We start from the raw sequence: 18751 nt of genomic DNA, 5'->3' as shown, positions 1-18751 counted from the left end.
GTAATAAAATTAGATTTTCATTGTTTAACCTGATTGAATATATAAGTTGGTTTTTAAAGAATGAAAAATTACAAAATTTGTAATTACTACATTTTGTTATCTAATCATGTTTCAATAGGATTGGTCTCTTGATTTTAAACAGAGTAAGTTATTCATGTGGATTTTTATTATTATAAACTTACCTTCATCTGGTTTGGCTGGCATGCGGCATACCCGCCTGCACATAGTCACAAAACAATTAAAGTACTTCTCCAAACTTTCATCAGACTTCTTATCAAGCCTAGCAAAAGCTCTGAACTGGTTCCAGTCAAATTGCTGTTTCATAGGGTCAAAAATAACCCCAAAAGTAGATACCACACGATAAAAATCTGCTTCTTCTCTTCTTGTCCATCTAGAGTGCAAAAAATTAGGAATGGTTAGAACAAGGCCTGACACAGTTTAGATGGACCAGAAGACCCCAAATGTTAACTATTAATCCAAAGCAAAACTGAAATGATGGCAACATACATTTTCATAGATATCCTCCATTGGCATTTGGGGGAAGAAATCTTAAACTCACTTTTGACGTTTTTCAGTTATTATAGCTTCTCTTTCTGCTTCTAGTGCTCTCACTTCCTCCCTAGGCCGACGTCTCCGTCGGTCCGTCTTCATTAGTGCCTCTTGCCTCATTTGTTGCCTTTTATAGCTGCGCTGATAGGCAGTAATGAGGCGACGCAGACGGGTAGTCAGGGTTGAAGTGGTGGGCCAGTAGAGTTGGCCTAACTCAGCATTGCTTTCACTGTGCTTGCCTAGAGAATAGAAAAGTATGTGTGTATTGTAAGGATAACGTTAGGCATTTCAAAGTCTTTATGACTAAACAGGATTCTAATTTTGTAAGGTGAAAGTATACTTCATTACTCTAGAAGTGAAATAAATAAAAATTAGGAATAACTATTTTTGTTTGAAAGGGAGTAATGGATAGGATTAGTAAAAAACCTACCTCAGAAAGTTACGTAAGTATTTGTCAAATTTATGTATAGCCAACTGCCTTCCTCTTATTCCTAATATTTCTATCACATGCACCTTCTTTATTGACTTTTGTGACACCAAGAGATTTGCATTATAGAGTAAAGTTAATGCAATAGATCTCTAAACATATGTACTAAAGTTATTCAGTTCCTTATGAGGAAACACTTACATTTACGATTTCCCATCTTATTATTTTTTACTCTCTTACACTTGGCAAGCTTCCTCACTACTGAGAAACATTTTAAATGATTTCAGTATTATCCACTGGAAAAATATCAATGGCTAGACTTTCATATCTTAAATATATAGGGTTTTACCATCCCATAAACAAGACAACTGAACAAGACACATAATAAAGTGGGATTGTTCACAAGTAGCTAAGAATTAAGATCTAAGACAGCGGTTCTCAAACTGTGCGTTGGGAACCCAAAGTGGGTCATGACCCCCTTTGAATGGGGTCACCAGGGCTGATTTAGACTTGCTTGGGCCCAGGGTTGAAGCCCGAGCCCTACTGCCCATGGCCAAAGCCCGAGGGCTTCAGCCCTGGACAACGGGGCTCGGATTGCACGGCCCCTGCCTGGGGCTGAAGCCCTTGAGCTTCAGCTTTGGCCTCCCTGCCCAGAGTGGTGAGGCTCGGGCTTTGGTCCCCCCAGCCGGTGCAGTGAGGCTCGGGTGGGCTCAGGCTTCAGTCCCCGCTCCTGGGATTGTGAAGTAATTTTTGTTGTCAGAAGGGGGTCGCGGTGCAATGAAATTTGAGAATCCCTGATCTAAGACTCTGAAAGATTTGGCTTTTCTAAGCACTAAAAAGTTTTCACACACATTTGTCCAAACGGACCGAGCTAGTATCTTAAGTATGGGCATTAATATGGATAATAATTACATGCATTAGCCCCGCCCTTTTCACTTTCACAAACCCTTACTTGTCGTGTGGCTCTCTATGGATTCTTCTTTATCTTCTGGAGGTGAGTTTGCAAATTCCTTTGGGGAAGACAAGAGTTACTTTACTTTTAGGTTTCAATTGTGCTTTATCTTTTAGAGGAAAAGGGGCCATCTTCCAAAAAAAAAAAAAAAAATAGTAGCAGCATGGTATGATTGTCACAAATGTGTTTTATCTGGTGGCTTGTGAACTTTTATAATTAAACATTATTCTAAGAACATTTTAACAGGCACTGAATGTCAGCATTACACATGTGCATTACTACGTTGAGGTTCTTACATCAATTTCATCCTTGAAAGGAGCTCTGGTTGGTTTATATTCTGGATCTTCATCTTCTCTGTCAAACTCTCCTCTACACAAAATTTAAAATGATAAAAATAGTTATCAGAACAGAACAAATATTTTTCCCAAAACCACCCATATTACTGATGTTATAAGTCTCAAAGAAGAAATGACAAAAACAGAACAAGTGTGGAAAAAAACAAGCATCCATTTGTGATGATTTATTAATACAAAAATATGTCTCGAGTTCACCTGTCTCAATTTATCTGCTTCTCTGAAAATATTAGTTTGAAGTATTTTTACACTGTATTAACTAATACATCATCACTTAGTATCTCAAGTCAGATGTAAACACAATAAGTGAACTCACGCCAATATATACAGCACTTATTTTATTAAAATCAGTTTATTATTTATTACATTTATAAATATCCTTCTTACCCATCACCACCATCTGCTAACATATCTGTCCCTCTCTGTTCAGCAGCTATGGCCTTGGCATCAGGCATACCAACCCGTTCCAGAAAGCACAGCGCAGGGTCAGCTCTCATAGAATTGTACTTCTCATAGCCTGTACGGGGTGGGGTAGAAGGGGGGAGGGAAGAAAAAAAGAGAAGAAATCACACCACAATTGAACAGAATGATTTATGTTATAAGGACAAATGGTACATGTTTTACTTTCATAAAACTAATCTCTTCCTCATCATCTTGACTTGAATCAAACGGTTTCATAAAGATACTCAGGATCCTGGAAATTATTATTTTCTTTCTATTCATGTAGCACAATATTCTCGTATGAGTATATTCACCAATGTAAAAAGTACTAATGTGAAAACATTTGTAACAAATAATAGCAAATGCTAAACAGGAAGATTTTCAAGGCTTTTTTCCAATATCCAGTTTATATGACATATGAAAAACTTCTTAATGGTTACTTTATGACCTCTGCAGCAGTTCTCCACATTCACCCCCCACCTCCCACTCTTCCTATAGCTCTGGCCCTGCCGGAACCTGCATTAAAACTGAAAAAATGCTGCATACATGGGTTGTACGCAAGGCCAGCGAACCTGTCTTATTAGGTTTAGGATGATGCATGTCAGTAAGATGACACTGTTCCCTCTATAGTTTTCAAACTGCTGTTTGCTTTTTTTACTGCCCAAGTTGACTAGATGGAAAATGGCAGATCCCAACAGTGCACTGCAGGAAAATGATTTTTAGACTACACTTGCCTCAGCTGAGCCCACAAAACGGAGCTGCTGTACATAGGCAGAACAGCACAATTCAATTAGGATTTGTACTACAACACACTGCTCCTAACTGCTGTAGAGCCTCAAGCCAAACTGTAATCATGAAAGGTTTTATAAGCCATCATTCTCCCCTTTAGTCAGGCTGGGCTGCTGAGAATACCTCTGCGACCTCCAGAGAATTGGGATTATAATCAGGAATCGCTCACTGTATATATCATGCCAGCTCTGCATCCCCAGCCTTTCAAAGTTAACAAGGCTGCATCCCACTCAAGGGAGCCGGGAGTTCTCAGCACTGACATTTGTGAAATATTGCTTGGAACAAAGCCCAGGAGGCACTTGTACAGATTAATAGCAGAGGTTAAGCCCACCGTCCACTTTGACACTGGTTGGCAGAGTTAGCAAGTGAAGCAGTGCTGGAAGCAAAGTTTATGGAGATCTATAGTATTGCTTGGCTATTATTAAAACAAATATGGTTTTGTTTTATTTACAGCCAAGAAAGTAATGTTTTCTTCTCAAATGTTCTGCAAACATTTAAAAACAGCATCTGATATTTACAACTCATATTAGATTTTTTTAATACAAGGGGGAAAAAAGGAGATAGAAGCCAACAGTTCTTTGGAACTATACTTGTTAATATTATGACTGAATAGTTTTACACACAGAAAGCCTTACAACTGCATTTTGCTCAGAGTGAGACATCACTTACCATGTTTGAATACGCCAATTAAGAGGGATTTATCTGCTTCTTTATCCCACCAGTCTGTAGGAACCTCAGCATGGAATGGTTCAGGTATCCACACATCTACTTCACTGTAAAGACAGGGTTACATTTTTTATTAAACTACTGTTGAAGGACAAGGCACCACACACCTATATGCATTAAAGCAATATGTTTAAAACTATTCAGCAAGCATACATTTCTTGGAACAAATCTGAAATCGAGATTCCTGAAAATAATCAAAAAATGGTCCAACTGTAGGAATTATTTTGGGGTGTAACGCTCAAAAACTGTCCAAATGTTATTCATTTAAGTTTTTTAATGTTAACTTAAAAAAATGTATTCAATGTTTAAGCAGTGACTGAATAATCCTTCAATATAAACAAAGTTCAAAATCCCATTTGTCACCCTTTGCCCCCAAATATCCAGTACTTAATGATTTATCAAGTTGCTTGAAAATAGATGTGTAAATTGATGGATTATGAAGGTCTTTAAATGTCACATTACAGTATTTTCAGATATTATTCAGAGTTACAAAGCAAAGAATAAACCTGCACTTGCACTAACCTTGAGTCAGCACCCTCTAAGATCTTGTCTGCTTGGTCCCCTATAACTTCTTGTCTTAGATAGTACAGCATGCGGACACGCAGCAGGACCCTGGAGAGGAAAGCAGAGGGGAAAAAAGTTCTTAACTTCAGGACTGTTTGCCAACAGTGGCTTTTGGCAGCTGCTGCTGTTCATCCATCATCCTGCCAAGGCTGATTAGCCATGCTGTATGGTAGGCTTGAAGCGTGACAGATGGTGGCACATAATCACCTCTGTGTGGTGCTTTCTGCTGGCTTCCAACAGGCCTGCCTGGCAACCGCTTACACTGCACAGAGAGGGATCGAGCTCAACCCAGCCCAGGCGCATTTCATTTAGTTCTACCTAGTGCAGCTTGTGAAGTTTAAACACGTACTCTACCACTGCCTCTGAAGTATTGAAGCAAGTTTGTAAACAACTGAGCAGATGGCTTTCAGTAACTGTTCTGCTTCATTATCTCATAAAATTTCCTCAGCTGCTGCCTTAATACCATTTTTGGAAGCACATCAGAAGTTGTAGGAATAAACGAGATATAAAATCTGGTTTTACTACCTTACCATAAACCCTCAATATGGAATGTCAGGTTTTTCAGATTATACAACTTTTTGCTTCAGAGAATGAAAAAACCAAAATCCCCCCATTTCCCTTAGGAAATATTAGCTATTTTTACACTTTCCTATTCAAACTGCTATTTTATTTCACCTGTGCATCTACATAACTGCTCATGGTAGGTGGAATTTTAGTTATTCAGGTTTACTCTGTCTCATCTCCGAAATGCTACAGATAATTTTTTGAACCATTATCAAGTATTCACAGTCAAAGTTTAGACAACCGGAAATGGCAGGGACTGGATTTTCAAGATGGCTAGGAAAGCATTCTTTACAGCAAAAATCTACCTGGAAAACGTGCTCTACCACATTTACCCAATAAAGACACCCCCTGCTGCCCAATTAATGAAGTAACATCAATGCTGACTACAATGGATTGCTCAGCCCACCCTCTCAAGCTGAATCTAAAGTCATCACACCAACTGTTGAACTGCTGCTGCTCCTGGAGTAGTGAGGGGGATCAGAGAGGCAGAAATCTGATCACCAGGTTGCATGTGAAAACTTCAAACCACCACCAATTTTGAGAGCACCTTGCCAGCAATTAGGAGCAGCAGCAGCAAACACCCAGTTTTGTGCATGTGATTTAAAGAAGTCCTGTGAAGGTAGCAGGGGGTACACTTTAGTTGGAATTTTGTTGAAAACTCAAAAAACTGTACACAGGTGTCAGACAGTTTCCACCGACTTACCCTTGCACTCATCATCCTTGCACTGTAAGGGACCCCTCTCAGGCTCATGCATGGAAATGTACATATGACTGCACAGGCACTGCATCATCTTGAGTGCCATAATATTGACAAAATGGTAATAGCAATTGGATAACACCTGTTGTTACATCAAGTCAAGTACGAAGGGAAGAGGGGGAGGAAAGTTGTGAGGGGAAAAAAAGGTTTCATCAGGCTATGCCACTGCCCCTTTCAAAAGTCCTATGCATTAAACTGTATGCAACTGTCACAAAGAAGGACAGAATGTTGATCCTTATAGAGCCAGTTTTGATTGCTTCCCACCCCGGCATCCTCTTCATTCAAGTCAGCAATGAGCTTCCTCCACTTCACCCAGAGCTAAACATGTTGCCTCTACAGTCCCTGCTCTCAGCCCCTGTGAATCTGAGAAGGGAGAAGACTGGGACTGACAATGATCCTGCATAATGACCTGCCATTCTGGGGTGCTGGAACGATGTGTATAGTGGGGGGTACTGAGAGCCATTGAACCTAACTGTGAGCCCTGGATAGGACTTCAAACCAGGGGATGCAGCAGCTCCCCCCACACCCCTGGTTCCAGTGCTGCCATCAGCTTTCCTGATATTGCTAATTGTGTTATGATACCACTTTATTGAATCCAAGAGTTGGAAGTCTAGGATTCTGATGTACAGATTGATGTAGGATGGGGCCAGGACCTCTATTTGGAGGCTGAAAGGGACAGTTGTGGTGGAGGAATTAAATAGTTATTTGGGTGAGGAGAATTAAGTCCAAGATCTTTGGTCAAAGTTTGGGAACCATGTGGTAAGTCTGGGACAGAGTATGCACAGATGAGATGTGGAAGAGAACCAGCATATGATAAAAAAGGATAGTGACAAAGTACCCAACTACTAAAGGTACGTCTAAACTTACAGCCCGGAAAGGCTCTGGGAGCGGGGAGGCAGCAGGAAAAGAAGCCTTTCACTGCAGCACATAGCTACACTCTGCAGTGACAAGTTTCGATGCAGCCTGCCTTTCACTCTAGCGTATAGCTACATGTAATACCTGTACTCTGCACGAGGCCGTAAGTGTAGACATAGTCTAAGATGCTACAAAAGCAAAGCAAAAAGAATTCAGGTGGTCCCTTCCTATTATATATTTACTTTGTACCAAAATATACAGAGATTTAAAAAAAACCAAAACAATAGGACAGTCTCTGTCCCTGCAGATTTGGAAAGACTAGACTTGGAAAAATGATTCAGGAAGGAATGGACGTTATGATTTTGATGGGAAAAGTAAGATTGGAACAACTCCCAGAAGGGCTGAGTTTTAAGGAAGGATTAATGGGGAAGTGGAGGCTTGGGAGGCAAGAAGCTGAACTTTGTTCCAAGCAAAGAGAGGAGCAAAACTGAGAAGGGGCCAAAGGAACAGTAAGGAGACATGTTTGAGTACAACAGAAGGTGCAAGAGGGAGAGTAGGAGAAAGTGAGATGAGCGCGAGAGGTAAAAGCCTGGGGGCCAAGAACCCACATCAAGGGATTCAAGGAAAAGGTGGTGTGATTATGAGCCTGGGAGATGAGAAGGAATTGTGAAGAATTACTAGCATCAGGACAGTTTTGGATAGCCCTTAGATGCCACATACTGAGATGTCACTCCTCTTTTTGGCATATTGGGAATAATGAAGAATCTCTCTCACTTAGTGAACAAAACAAACTTTTTTCCTGAAATGTCCTTGTTAGAGCCAATCATCCCCCCAAAAAAGCTTACAGCCAATCACCCAGGCCTGATCTGAACTGCTGTGATGCTTCATCACAAGTTAACAGCAACGTACAGCAGTTTACAGCCCCACTACGTGGTCCTGTGGTTGTATTAAAGATATCCAAATGAAGGTTCTCACACATATTAAGAACTATAAGCTCACTATAAATTAAATGCACTTACTTATTACAGTGATGTTTGAGGTGTTTCTTATAGCTGTCCTCTTGAAACAAGACATCTGGGTTACAGCTTGCCAGCCAATCAGCATCTTGCAGCACTGGCTGTGAACTCTGGGCTTTCACTTTTTTGCCTTTCCTTCCCCGGGGCACTGGTGCAGATAGGCCTACAAAACATCCCCCAACACTTCTCACAGTCTGAATTGAAGAAGTTTGATCCCAAGGATGCCAAAATGCATTACTGACAAACTGATATAAAAATTAAGTACCACCGCAGCCACTCCTGAGGTGAAACATGACAATTAACAGTGAATAGCAACACAACAATTTAGTACAGGGGATTCTGAATACCAAAGTCAGTTGAAACTAAAGTAAGAATTTAGCTATGAAGAGTGCAACTACCCAAGGTGGAATCTGGCCAGGATAATGGGGTTAAGTTCCCTGCTTTTGTGAAAATTGCCATGGGAACTAATGACTACAGGTGGTCAAGATCTAGTGTTCATATCTCATTTGACAGACATCACCTCCAGCAGCACAATGCCCTCTAACACCATGCTGGAGTATTTGTTCAGTTCTGACTCAGAGGAAGAGTACTACTCACTGAACCAACACCACTTCCCCCAGCACATAAGGTGTAGTATATGCTACAGTTTTGAAGTAGTATGTAGTACGACTGCAGCAGGGTTCCCCCACCTAGAGTAGCACCATCATTGGTATGGTGGTAGACATACCAGAGTGGTTAACCAAGGCTCGTGTTTGTCCATCTGCAGTTGGAGTGATCAGATCCCAGATGAAACTTTTGATATTTTCATCTCCTTTGTAGTGATTAAGACAATATACCAGGATTGTCCGGCAGATGGTTTCCACATCTTGTTCCGTTAGCGGACGTTTATAGCGCCCATGTGAAAGGATGTCTGTCCACCGACCCCAACTACAAGAAAAATATGCTTAAAGAACACAGTTCTGGCACTGGAATTTCCATTTGTGATTTTCATTTTAAACCCTGGGTGCCAGATGGGTTAGGAGCTCTTGTATTTGCATTAGCAGGTCATGTCAGGAAATCCAACTTCCAGCACTGAAAAGTTAAGAATGCTTATTTTACAGAGCAGGCAATAAGTTCGCTGCTCGTAAAAGCTGCAATTGAATTATACTGGTAATAATAAAGTACATATGTCTAACAATAATGTTTCCAGGAAGGTATGAATAGGGATTTAAACCCCAGAATGATTTGGGGTCAATTTCAGTTTGATCCTGAAATACATCATTCATAACAATCACATGCAATCTTTCTAGAAACACAAAGTGACTAAGAAGCACACCATGATGGTAGCCACATATAGCTGCCTGCCTGCAAAGACACAAGGACTCAAATTGGGCTATCCACCATGAGATAAGAAAAGTTCAGCATCCAATTTGTCAACTGGCAAAACAGGATTTCAGTACAGTACTAGATGATGTTTCAGTTATTGACTATAAATTATACGACTTCCATACTTAAGAATATTTATCCACAGCTCTCTTTGGGCTGGTGTAAAAAAAGACAAGTATTTTTCACATAGCCATTTAGATTCCTTCTACTTACCCATAGACCAAAAGGTTCTTCTCCACTCTAAAACATTCACTCCTTGCATAACCCTGGGATTTGTCCTGAGGTCTACGGGGCTTTGTACAGGGCTTTTCTTCAGAATCACTTTCCAGGTCTGAAAACTCCATTAGTTCATCTTCTTTGACTGCACTATACAGCCTGGTTTGCTTTCTTACTCTTGGTGTATCAATAACTAGGTTGTTCTAAAATGAAAGTGAAAAGAACATGAAAACTCCGAAAAATCCTCTTTTAAATGAATTATGAACTTGTATAAAGGTCTCACCCTTCCATTTAAGGCATCAATATCCAACTCGGCCTTCTTAGCCCACTTCTGCCAGAAATTGGGGTCATCCAAGGAAATGTCTGTCCTGTTCCCAGATGCAACAAAACTAGCCTAGACAATATGAAAAACACTACATTGGAGTTCTTTACTGTATATCTCCAGGAAAAAAATTCCATTTTCAGTTGTAAATGTAACTATTTTTAAAAAAAATAATATTATAAAAGCAAAAGGAGGTGCCCCTTAAAGTTAACATTATGGAGACATCAAAACATAGTAACTGGACATACTGAAACACCAATATATATTTATATGGCGATTTACTCACTGTCCAATCAATAGGCAACAGTAAGTTGGACAGCATAAATCTAAAAGCTAAATTAAGCAGAAAGCAGATTTATCACTATTTTCATCTATCTTGGTAATATTTTATCAACTTTTTCTTCAAATTTCAAAACACACCTTAGCAAATGTTGAGCCTTTCCCTTCAGACTCAATAGTAATTGTGTGTGTTCGCCTTAGGAGAATCTGATCAATGTCTTCTTCACAAAATTTGGACCCTTCATCCTCCTCATCCATAAGAGCACCATAAGCCCCCTTTCGTAGAAGATCTTCTATTTCTTTCTTAGAAAGCTGCTGTACCTATAATTTGGGAGGAGAAAAAAATCTCCTTGGATATGTCATTGTTTACATCTCATAGCATAGCCAGACAATTTGCCTTTTACTTAGTCCTTAAAAATCGTAAGCTTCTAAAATGTTTTGTTGGTCAATAAAAACATTCACACTTGTTGCACTTATCTTCTGTGAAGAACAGTAAAAACAAAGGTAAACCTATTCTAAAGCTAATTGACAGTCAAAAAAACCCCAATTTCCTTTAACTAAAGCTACAGTAAGCAAGAAATAGGATACATTTATGGCCTTTGGAAGTCTGCATCTGAACATATTCTCACCCCATTTGTAGCATTTTCTCTTCCACTCATAGACTGAAGTACAGCTTTATCAAGGCCAAGCTTTAAACTAGCTTTGTCAAACATTTCTCTTTCATAAGAATTCCTTGTTATCAACCTGTAGATTTTCACTGATTTGCTCTGTCCAATTCTGTGACATCGAGCTTGAGCCTGGAGAAGTATAAAAAGGAATATTCAGTTACAAGTTACATAGAAATGAAAAGTCAATGCCTAGAACTTAATATGTTTATTTTAAACACGCAAATTAAAATTTTTAAAATATAAATTCCAAGCTTAATATGTTTTTAAGAGGCAATAACAGACATTTTCTCCTAAATGGGTAGAAAAATACATTGCAGAAAACTAAAGAAAATGTTTAACAAGAATTGCCTCTTGCAATATTACCTGGAGGTCATTTTGGGGGTTCCAGTCTGAATCAAAAATGATGCAGGTATCAGCAGCAGTAAGATTAATGCCTAAACCTCCTGCCCTTGTACACAGCAGGAAAACAAATCTATCAGAATCAGGTCTGGAAAACCTGTCAATAGCTGCCTGACGAAGGTTGCCTCTTACTCGACCATCAATTCGCTCGTATGGGTACCTGAAATAAAGTTGTGTTATAAGCAGATTTTTACCACCATCACTTTCTCATCACTAGCTCTCTCATCATATCTTCCAACATTTTTTTGAAAGGAAAAATCTCAGTATAACTACCAGGTCAGCAGAATTCCAACAAAGTGGAGACCTGAAGAAGAGCTTTATGTAGCATAAAAGTTTGTCTTTCTCACCAACAGAAGTTGGTCCAATGAAAGATATTACCTTGCTCACTGTCTCAGCAAACTAGAGAGCAAGTATTCTTGAATCAACGGTGTGCAAAAGTGAAGAACATACTCCATTCTCTCTCTCCAAGCAGCTTCCGCTGCAGAAACAGCTGTCACCCGAAAGAGTGAAATAGGCCTTCAAGCTAGAGCTAGACAACATTCTTACTCTAAACGTCAGATGGACGATATACCTGAACAATCAATTAAAAAGTGATCCATTAAGGTTCTGAGAGATCACTTGCACTTGCCCATTAGGAAATACCACACTCCTTTGCAATTACAGGTATGCTTTTTTCCTTGCCAGAGCATTAATATGTAACATTATTAAGTGTCTAAGTTCCATCCTTTTACAATATAGATCACTCACTTAAATACTTTGGCCACTGAGGAAAATACAATTTATTTAGAACTGTATTGTATTGTTGCTCTCACCGTCTTTGAATGAGGTAGTCTTCCAGTATGTCCAAGCAGCGCACCATCTGGGAAAAGATAAGCACCCTGTGGCCACCAGCCTTCAGTTTTGGCAGCAGCTTGTCAATCAGTACTAGCTTGCCAGCAGCCTGGATCATTGCCTGGAGCTGAAAATCTGGAGAGTCGGCATTGTGTGTTTCTTTAAACTCTTCCAAAATTTTCTCTTCAGCACCTGCAAAGATTGGACAGCAATATATGAATACCATAAAGGTTTTATTAATAAAAACAATGAGCTTTCCTTCAATACCCTGTGTATAAGCACCAGGAATGTTTTAAGTATTGTGTGTATAAACATTTACACAAATACATTAGCTTAGTTAAAACTAAATATATACACATATGCACACGCACACAGAAAAAAAACAGATCTTAGCTTTCAGCAGAAAAAGATGAGGAGAAAATCCCTTCCAAGTAAATGAATATCGACTATGAGTAATACATGAATTTCAACAAAAGACTGTCAAGCCAGAAGTTGTATTAAAAAAAGCAGCAGACCAGACATTGACTGAACCATTTTAAAATAGAGATTTAAGGGATAGAAAGGGCAATTTAACAGATAAGTATAAGTGTGAAAGAGGAGTATTCTGAGATATTATTTAGAAATTGTATTTAGCTCTTTAAAAATATTTATATTCAAACATAAAAGAGTAGAAGCTGTAGGCCTGCTACTGCCACAGTGCATTCACAGAGCCCAAGTTCAGACAACAAAATATTTAATTGGAAAAGCAAAGAGCTTTGAAATTATTTTGTTTTGCCTTCTATTTAGCTTTCTTCTCACTGCATGTATTCCTTCGTGTTTGCTTAGTTTGCAGAAGCTATCTCACACACACACACACACACACACACACACACACACACACTAGTCACTCTTTTCCATCTAAGACTGCTATGGTTAAGAAAAACTACATGGGACAAAAGGTAGTTCAAGTTTCATGCCCATTCTCTCTTTGACCTCTCTTCTGAGGCCGCCAACAAGAATGCCATTTTAAATAGGGAGCTTATTATGTGGACACCTGCCCAGTAAGAACCTAACAGACCACTAAAAGCACATCAGATAGTTATTTTTAGCTGTGCAAGAAGTGTCACACATGGCATTTTTCACAATTTGCTTTCAGGTGATTCCATGCATGAGAAATAGTATTTCTGTGATCTTCTGGACAATGGACATTTCTCTCTGAAACGTTGAGCAAAAGCTGTTTTTTAAATTGTGTATTTCAGAGTTGTATATGGACCGTCTTGCACAACATGAGCAAGGACAAGGGAGACAATACATGTTATACTTTTCTCTCTCTCTCTCTCTTTTTTTTTTTTTTTTTAAGTTTCCTTCCTAGATTCCTAGGGCACTCACATACATGTAGCCGGTGTACTGAACCAGCAGTCCGTCCACGTCTGTTGTAATGTGAATTGTGTCACCTGTATATGAGCCCAAGTCAAGAAACAGGAACTGAAGTGATTACATTTCCAATATGTCTGACAGCTCTATAGTAATCAAGGATAGAGTACATATGATAGAATTTAGGCCAGGTTACCTGGACAGAGATCTGCATTGTTCAGCAAACACCTGCACAACTAGGATTGATAGAACAGAGTTCACACGAGAAAGTGCATGTGAAATGCCTCACAAACATAAGCAACTTCAGCTGAAGCACATAGCTGGACTATTGCTCACCGGACTAAATCATTGATCCTTATGGCCTATACACTGCATAAGAATGAGGACTCATTAAAAAAGTCTAACAAAAGTCTAATAAACAAACATAATAAACATAGGCAAGAACAATAGAATTAGACAGATCTTCCAGCCCGGTCTCCATCTAGAATCCCTTCTCAGTGTTGTAAAATGTGCAGCCATCCTGACCTATACGCTACGAGAGTCAAATACTTTACTGAACACATGCCCCAAGCCTACTGTAGGCTACACTGGTCTACAATTTTTGAGAAGTCGTCTGCTTCAGAGATAAAATGTGCTATTTATTATGTATTTTGATGTGCTGAATTCAAATATGACAATTAAAACAACTGATTGGCTACTGTTTCTAAGATATTTAAGTTTTTACATTTTAGGTCTATGTATATTGTGTAGATAGTAGAGTTTTAATCATAAATTGTAAACCTAGGTCTTTTCATGTGTTTATGGTTGCTTTACATGATATTTCACCTGTCCTGTTTATGTAACACTTTAAAAATCAGCAAAAGGGTTATATAAATAAAATTAATTATGAAACAAAAGGCAAAAAACTATTATGTACATAGTTTAGTCCTATTCAGTGTCTACTCGGCGCTTCTTGGCTTGTCTTGTATTCATTAAATGGAGCATCTCTTGTCACTGTCCAGTAATAATCTGTAAGCATTGATGGGCTCCATTTGCCCTGATAGCGTTTCTCCATTGTTGCAATGTCCTGGTAAAATCGCTCGCCGTGCTCGTCGCTCACTGCTCCGCAGTTTGGTGGAAAAAAATCTAGATGAGAGTGCAAAAAATGTATCTTTAGTGACATGTTGCAACCAAGGCTTTTGTATGCCTTGAGGAGGTTTTCCACCAACAACCTGTAGTTGTCTGCCTTGTTGTTTCCGAGAAAATTTATTGCCACTAACTGGAAGGCTTTCCATGCCGTCTTTTCCTTGCCACGCAGTGCATGGTCAAATGCATCATCTCAAAGAAGTTCACGAATCTGAGGACCAACAAAGACACCTTCCTTTATCTTAGCTTCACTTAACCTTGGAAATTTTCCACGGAGGTACTTGAAAGCTGCTTGTGTTTTGTCAATGGCCTTGACAAAGTTCTTCATCACACCCAGCTTGATGTGTAAGGGTGGTAACAAAATCTTCCTTGATTCAACAAGTGGTGGATGCTGAACACTTTTCCTCCCAGGCTCCAATGACTGTCGGAGTGGCCAATCTTTCTTGATGTAGTGGGAATCTCTTACACGACTGTCCCATTCACAAAGAAAACAGCAGTACTTTGGGCATCCAGTCTGCAGACCAAGCAAGAGAGCAACAACCTTCAAATCGCCACAAAGCTGCCACTGATGTTGGTCACAGTTTATGCACCTCAAAAGTTGTTTCATGTCGTCATAGGTTTCCTTCACATGGACTGCATGACCAACTGGAATTGATGGCAAAACATTGCCATTATGCAGTAAAACAGCTTTAAGACTCATCTTCGATGAATCAATGAACAATCTCCACTCATCTGGATCGTGAACAATGTTGAGGGCTGCCATCACACCATCGATGTTGTTGCAGGCTACAAGATCACCTTCCATGAAGAAGAATGGGACAAGATCCTTTTGACGGTCACGGAACATGGAAACCCTAACATCACCTGCCAGGAGATTCCACTGCTGTAGTCTGGAGCCCAACAGCTCTGCCTTACTCTTGGGTAGTTCCAAATCCCTGACAAGGTCATTCAGTTCACATTGTGTTATGAGGTGTGGTTCAGAGGAGGAGGATGGGAGAAAATGTGGGTCCTGTGACATTGATGGTTCAGGACCAGAAGTTTCATCCTCTTCCTCGTCTGACTCAAGTGAGAATGATTCTGGTCCATCAGGAACTGGCAGTCCTTCTCTGTGGGGTAATGGGCGTATAGATGGAATGTTTGGATAAAGCACAGTCCACTTTTTGTTCTTTGACACACCTTTCCCAACTGGAGGCACCATGCAGAAGTAACAATTGCTGGGATGATCTGTTGGCTCTCTCCAAATCATTGGCTCTGTAAAAGGCATAGATTTCCTTTTCCTGTTCAACTACTGGCAAAGATTTGTTGCAGCATATGTGTGGGGTCCACCTCTTGTCCTGATCTCCAATTTTACAGCCAAAATAAAGGTGATAGGCTTTCTTAACCATTGTGGTTATACTGGGCTTTTGTGATGCAAAAGTCACTTCACCACAAACATAGCAGAAGTTATCCGCACTGTTCACACAAGTACAAGGCATCTCTGCTCACTTTGGCTAAACAGAAATGTGCCCCTTTGCAAAATCAAACACTGACAAATAAGAGCACGGCACTGTATGATTTCTAGAGCTGATATAGGGCAATTTGTTCAGCAGAGTGACTTAAGCTTCGTTATGATTGCATCATCCATGACTTCTAGGAATAACATGATGCAATTCATATCATGTATGACGCAATACCAGCTTCAGATTGCATCATTCATTGTTTTGCCTAAAAAGCAAGTACTGTCCAAACCCAGTCATAGATTTATTCATAGATCCAGTCAAAGATGTATTTTAGTCATTTCTGGTTTAAATTGAGATCCCTTCGCTTTATAACTCACTTATCCTCCGCCATTCCCAAGTCAAGGGTCATATATACTGACCCAATAGCATATCTTGAAAACTAGAGCCAATCAACAATTTTAAGCATCATTTTCGTTCTCAGTGACCCAGAATTAGTAAAGTTTGACTACATTTATTTCAGAAGCATTTTGGCTGTAGAGCAGTGCTATCAGCCAGCTTATGTAGAGTACTACTTCAGTCACAGTATTTAGTCCCACCCCAGTTTTCCTCTGATCACACTCAAGTTGTATTATTATGAAATGAACAAAATCATGCAAACCTCTAAATATAAATATGTAGACAAGCTACATACAAAAGGACATACTAAGCCAGCCACACCATAGCAAGCCTACATACAAATCTAGTCATAGAGGAACCTCAAAAGAGCCAGAGTTTGGTTTAGATAATACCACTTCCATAACAGACCTCTGCAAACACACAATTTACCCTTTCCACAACCCTTCTCCAACAAACTCTGTCAAATAATGCACCCACCCTGCCCCTCAAACAGTCTTTCTCACCCTCCAATAGTCTTCATTATCCCTACTTGGTAATTTCTTTTGGGGAGAAGTATCTGGTATCTTTGGCTGATCGTAAGCCAGTAACACCAACTTTCCTTCTCCCCCCTCAGCTTCAGGTTGTTTGTTTTTAGGGTGGCTGGGTAAGAGAAGCAGGATTTGTGGACCACCAGGAGGGCCAGCACTCTCACGCTCGTCAATTAAAAATGACTTCCAGGAGCACACGATGTTGTGAGGGCAAGAGAATGCTAAGCCCTCTCACCATGCCCCACAACACTGCAGCAAGGAACAGCATAGAGCCACATTCTGCTGCTGGCTCTCTAGGGTCTGGGGAAGAGATATGATCTGTAAGTCCTTGAGAGTGGTTGTTCGGAAAACCCCATTGCTTATGATTTTAGAAAAACAGACCCTGCTTTGTCTGTCTCAGAACACATACAAAATGCAGCCATTCCCTGAGATTAGGGGAATCAAAGTAGTTTCTGCTGACTCCACATGGAATAATGCTCACCCAACCAAGGAACCATAAGAAATACCATGTGACTTCAACCATAAAATTTCCACTATTAAACACAATTTAAAAGTACTGTGAAAAGCTGCCTCAAAATTTACATGGGACACCTCATGTAATGCAAGATACTTAATGCCCTGATTTGACAAAAAAATAAATGGCTGATTAAAAAAAATCCCAAACCAAAAACCTTCACGTGCAACGTAACATGTTTGCAGAAGCTTTCATGAACTCTAAAAATAGGCAGTGTTCTTAATTTCCCCTTAAATATTACACATCACTCTAGTCAATGCCAACTGTGCTAAATATGACCTGGTGACCTAAGGAGTCAAAATATTTGCATAATTGTATACACTGAAAAATATCAAAAGAATAATCTGCACGACATCTTTAAATACAGTGGTGACAGTCCTGCTTGAGATCTTCCAGAATAGTGATGCAGAGCTGCTGTATATATCCATTGCAAGGTTTTGAGATAGAATTACAATTAGCTTGTGTCATTGTTATAAGTGCAAAGATGTTAATTATTGATCAACAGGATAAAACCTGAGGCTCAGACTGTTACAGAAGGCAAGAAGAAGAAGAATTTCTTCTTTAGAATTAAAGGACTTATTTTGATAAACTTCATCTCATTATGATAGCCATGATTTTTCCAGCTAAAGCTGAGGATTTCTTTAAATATTTAATGCCATGAAACTGACAGCATTGTTTTGCTAAACGTACGTTTTCAAAAATCGTGAGCCACCTCTCTCTCTCACACACACACACACACACACACACACACCCCTCCCAAACAAAAAGCCTTCAGTTTACCTATTGGATCAAATTTGTTTTTTTATTTTTTTTTAACTACTCTAGTCCAGGATCAGCTGAGCTTGAGGACAGCCATCTAGCATGACAAAACGCAAGATATTCCAAAATACTAAGTCATATCTCAGATTTGTCAAATGACATCAGTATAATTACTTCTCCTTTTCCCTCTATTAAAAAATATTCCAAGAAAATTTAGTTAAGCAACACAATCTGGAAGCCTCACAATACTCAAAACTAAAAATAATTTCTTTAGCACCGTGGTCATACATGCAGCTGTACAGAGAAGGCCCTCAAATCAGGGATCATACAATCAGCATCAGATCAAACACATGATAGATTATTGTGGAAAAGGGAAGAGAAGCTAGTGGGCAGAAAAACAGTAGGAGGGAAGTGACATTTACAGAGATATGTAAATGCTTTGTCCCCAAAAAGCAGATAATGGATTCGATCACCTAACACATGTAAGTTAGCATACTTTAATTAGCTACATTATATTAGCTTGTAATGAAGTTATACCAGTCCATCATCGCGTACTTGCTATATT

The 18751-nt window shown here is 39.5% G+C and overlaps 1 protein-coding gene across 9 annotated transcripts in view; it reads right to left on the bottom strand.

Annotated features, from left to right (window-relative positions):
- The window catches only part of CHD7 (chromodomain helicase DNA binding protein 7), a 180990-nt gene that overhangs the window by 9233 nt on the left and 153006 nt on the right, over nucleotides 1-18751 (bottom strand). For 8 of the 9 annotated variants that reach the window (XM_042845678.2, XM_042845700.2, XM_008173459.4 and 5 more), the window contains 15 exons: nucleotides 12055-12265; nucleotides 11207-11402; nucleotides 10805-10972; nucleotides 10317-10496; nucleotides 9858-9968; nucleotides 9572-9777; nucleotides 8721-8920; nucleotides 7997-8156; nucleotides 4760-4849; nucleotides 4181-4284; nucleotides 2669-2798; nucleotides 2225-2297; nucleotides 1929-1986; nucleotides 560-788; nucleotides 183-391 (listed from right to left, as the gene is read on the bottom strand). In XM_042845678.2, coding sequence (XP_042701612.2) covers nucleotides 183-391; nucleotides 560-788; nucleotides 1929-1986; nucleotides 2225-2297; nucleotides 2669-2798; nucleotides 4181-4284; nucleotides 4760-4849; nucleotides 7997-8156; nucleotides 8721-8920; nucleotides 9572-9777; nucleotides 9858-9968; nucleotides 10317-10496; nucleotides 10805-10972; nucleotides 11207-11402; nucleotides 12055-12265 — 2325 coding nt within the window. The remainder of the gene's footprint in view (nucleotides 1-182; nucleotides 392-559; nucleotides 789-1928; nucleotides 1987-2224; nucleotides 2298-2668; nucleotides 2799-4180; nucleotides 4285-4759; nucleotides 4850-7996; nucleotides 8157-8720; nucleotides 8921-9571; nucleotides 9778-9857; nucleotides 9969-10316; nucleotides 10497-10804; nucleotides 10973-11206; nucleotides 11403-12054; nucleotides 12266-18751) is intronic. The other variant, XM_042845696.2, reaches the window with a different exon arrangement.

This window comes from Chrysemys picta, chromosome 2 (genome assembly GCF_011386835.1).
Source record: "Chrysemys picta bellii isolate R12L10 chromosome 2, ASM1138683v2, whole genome shotgun sequence".
In the NCBI taxonomy this organism is placed as follows: Eukaryota; Metazoa; Chordata; order Testudines; family Emydidae; genus Chrysemys; species Chrysemys picta.
This window is presented reverse-complemented; position numbering and strand designations above follow the sequence as displayed.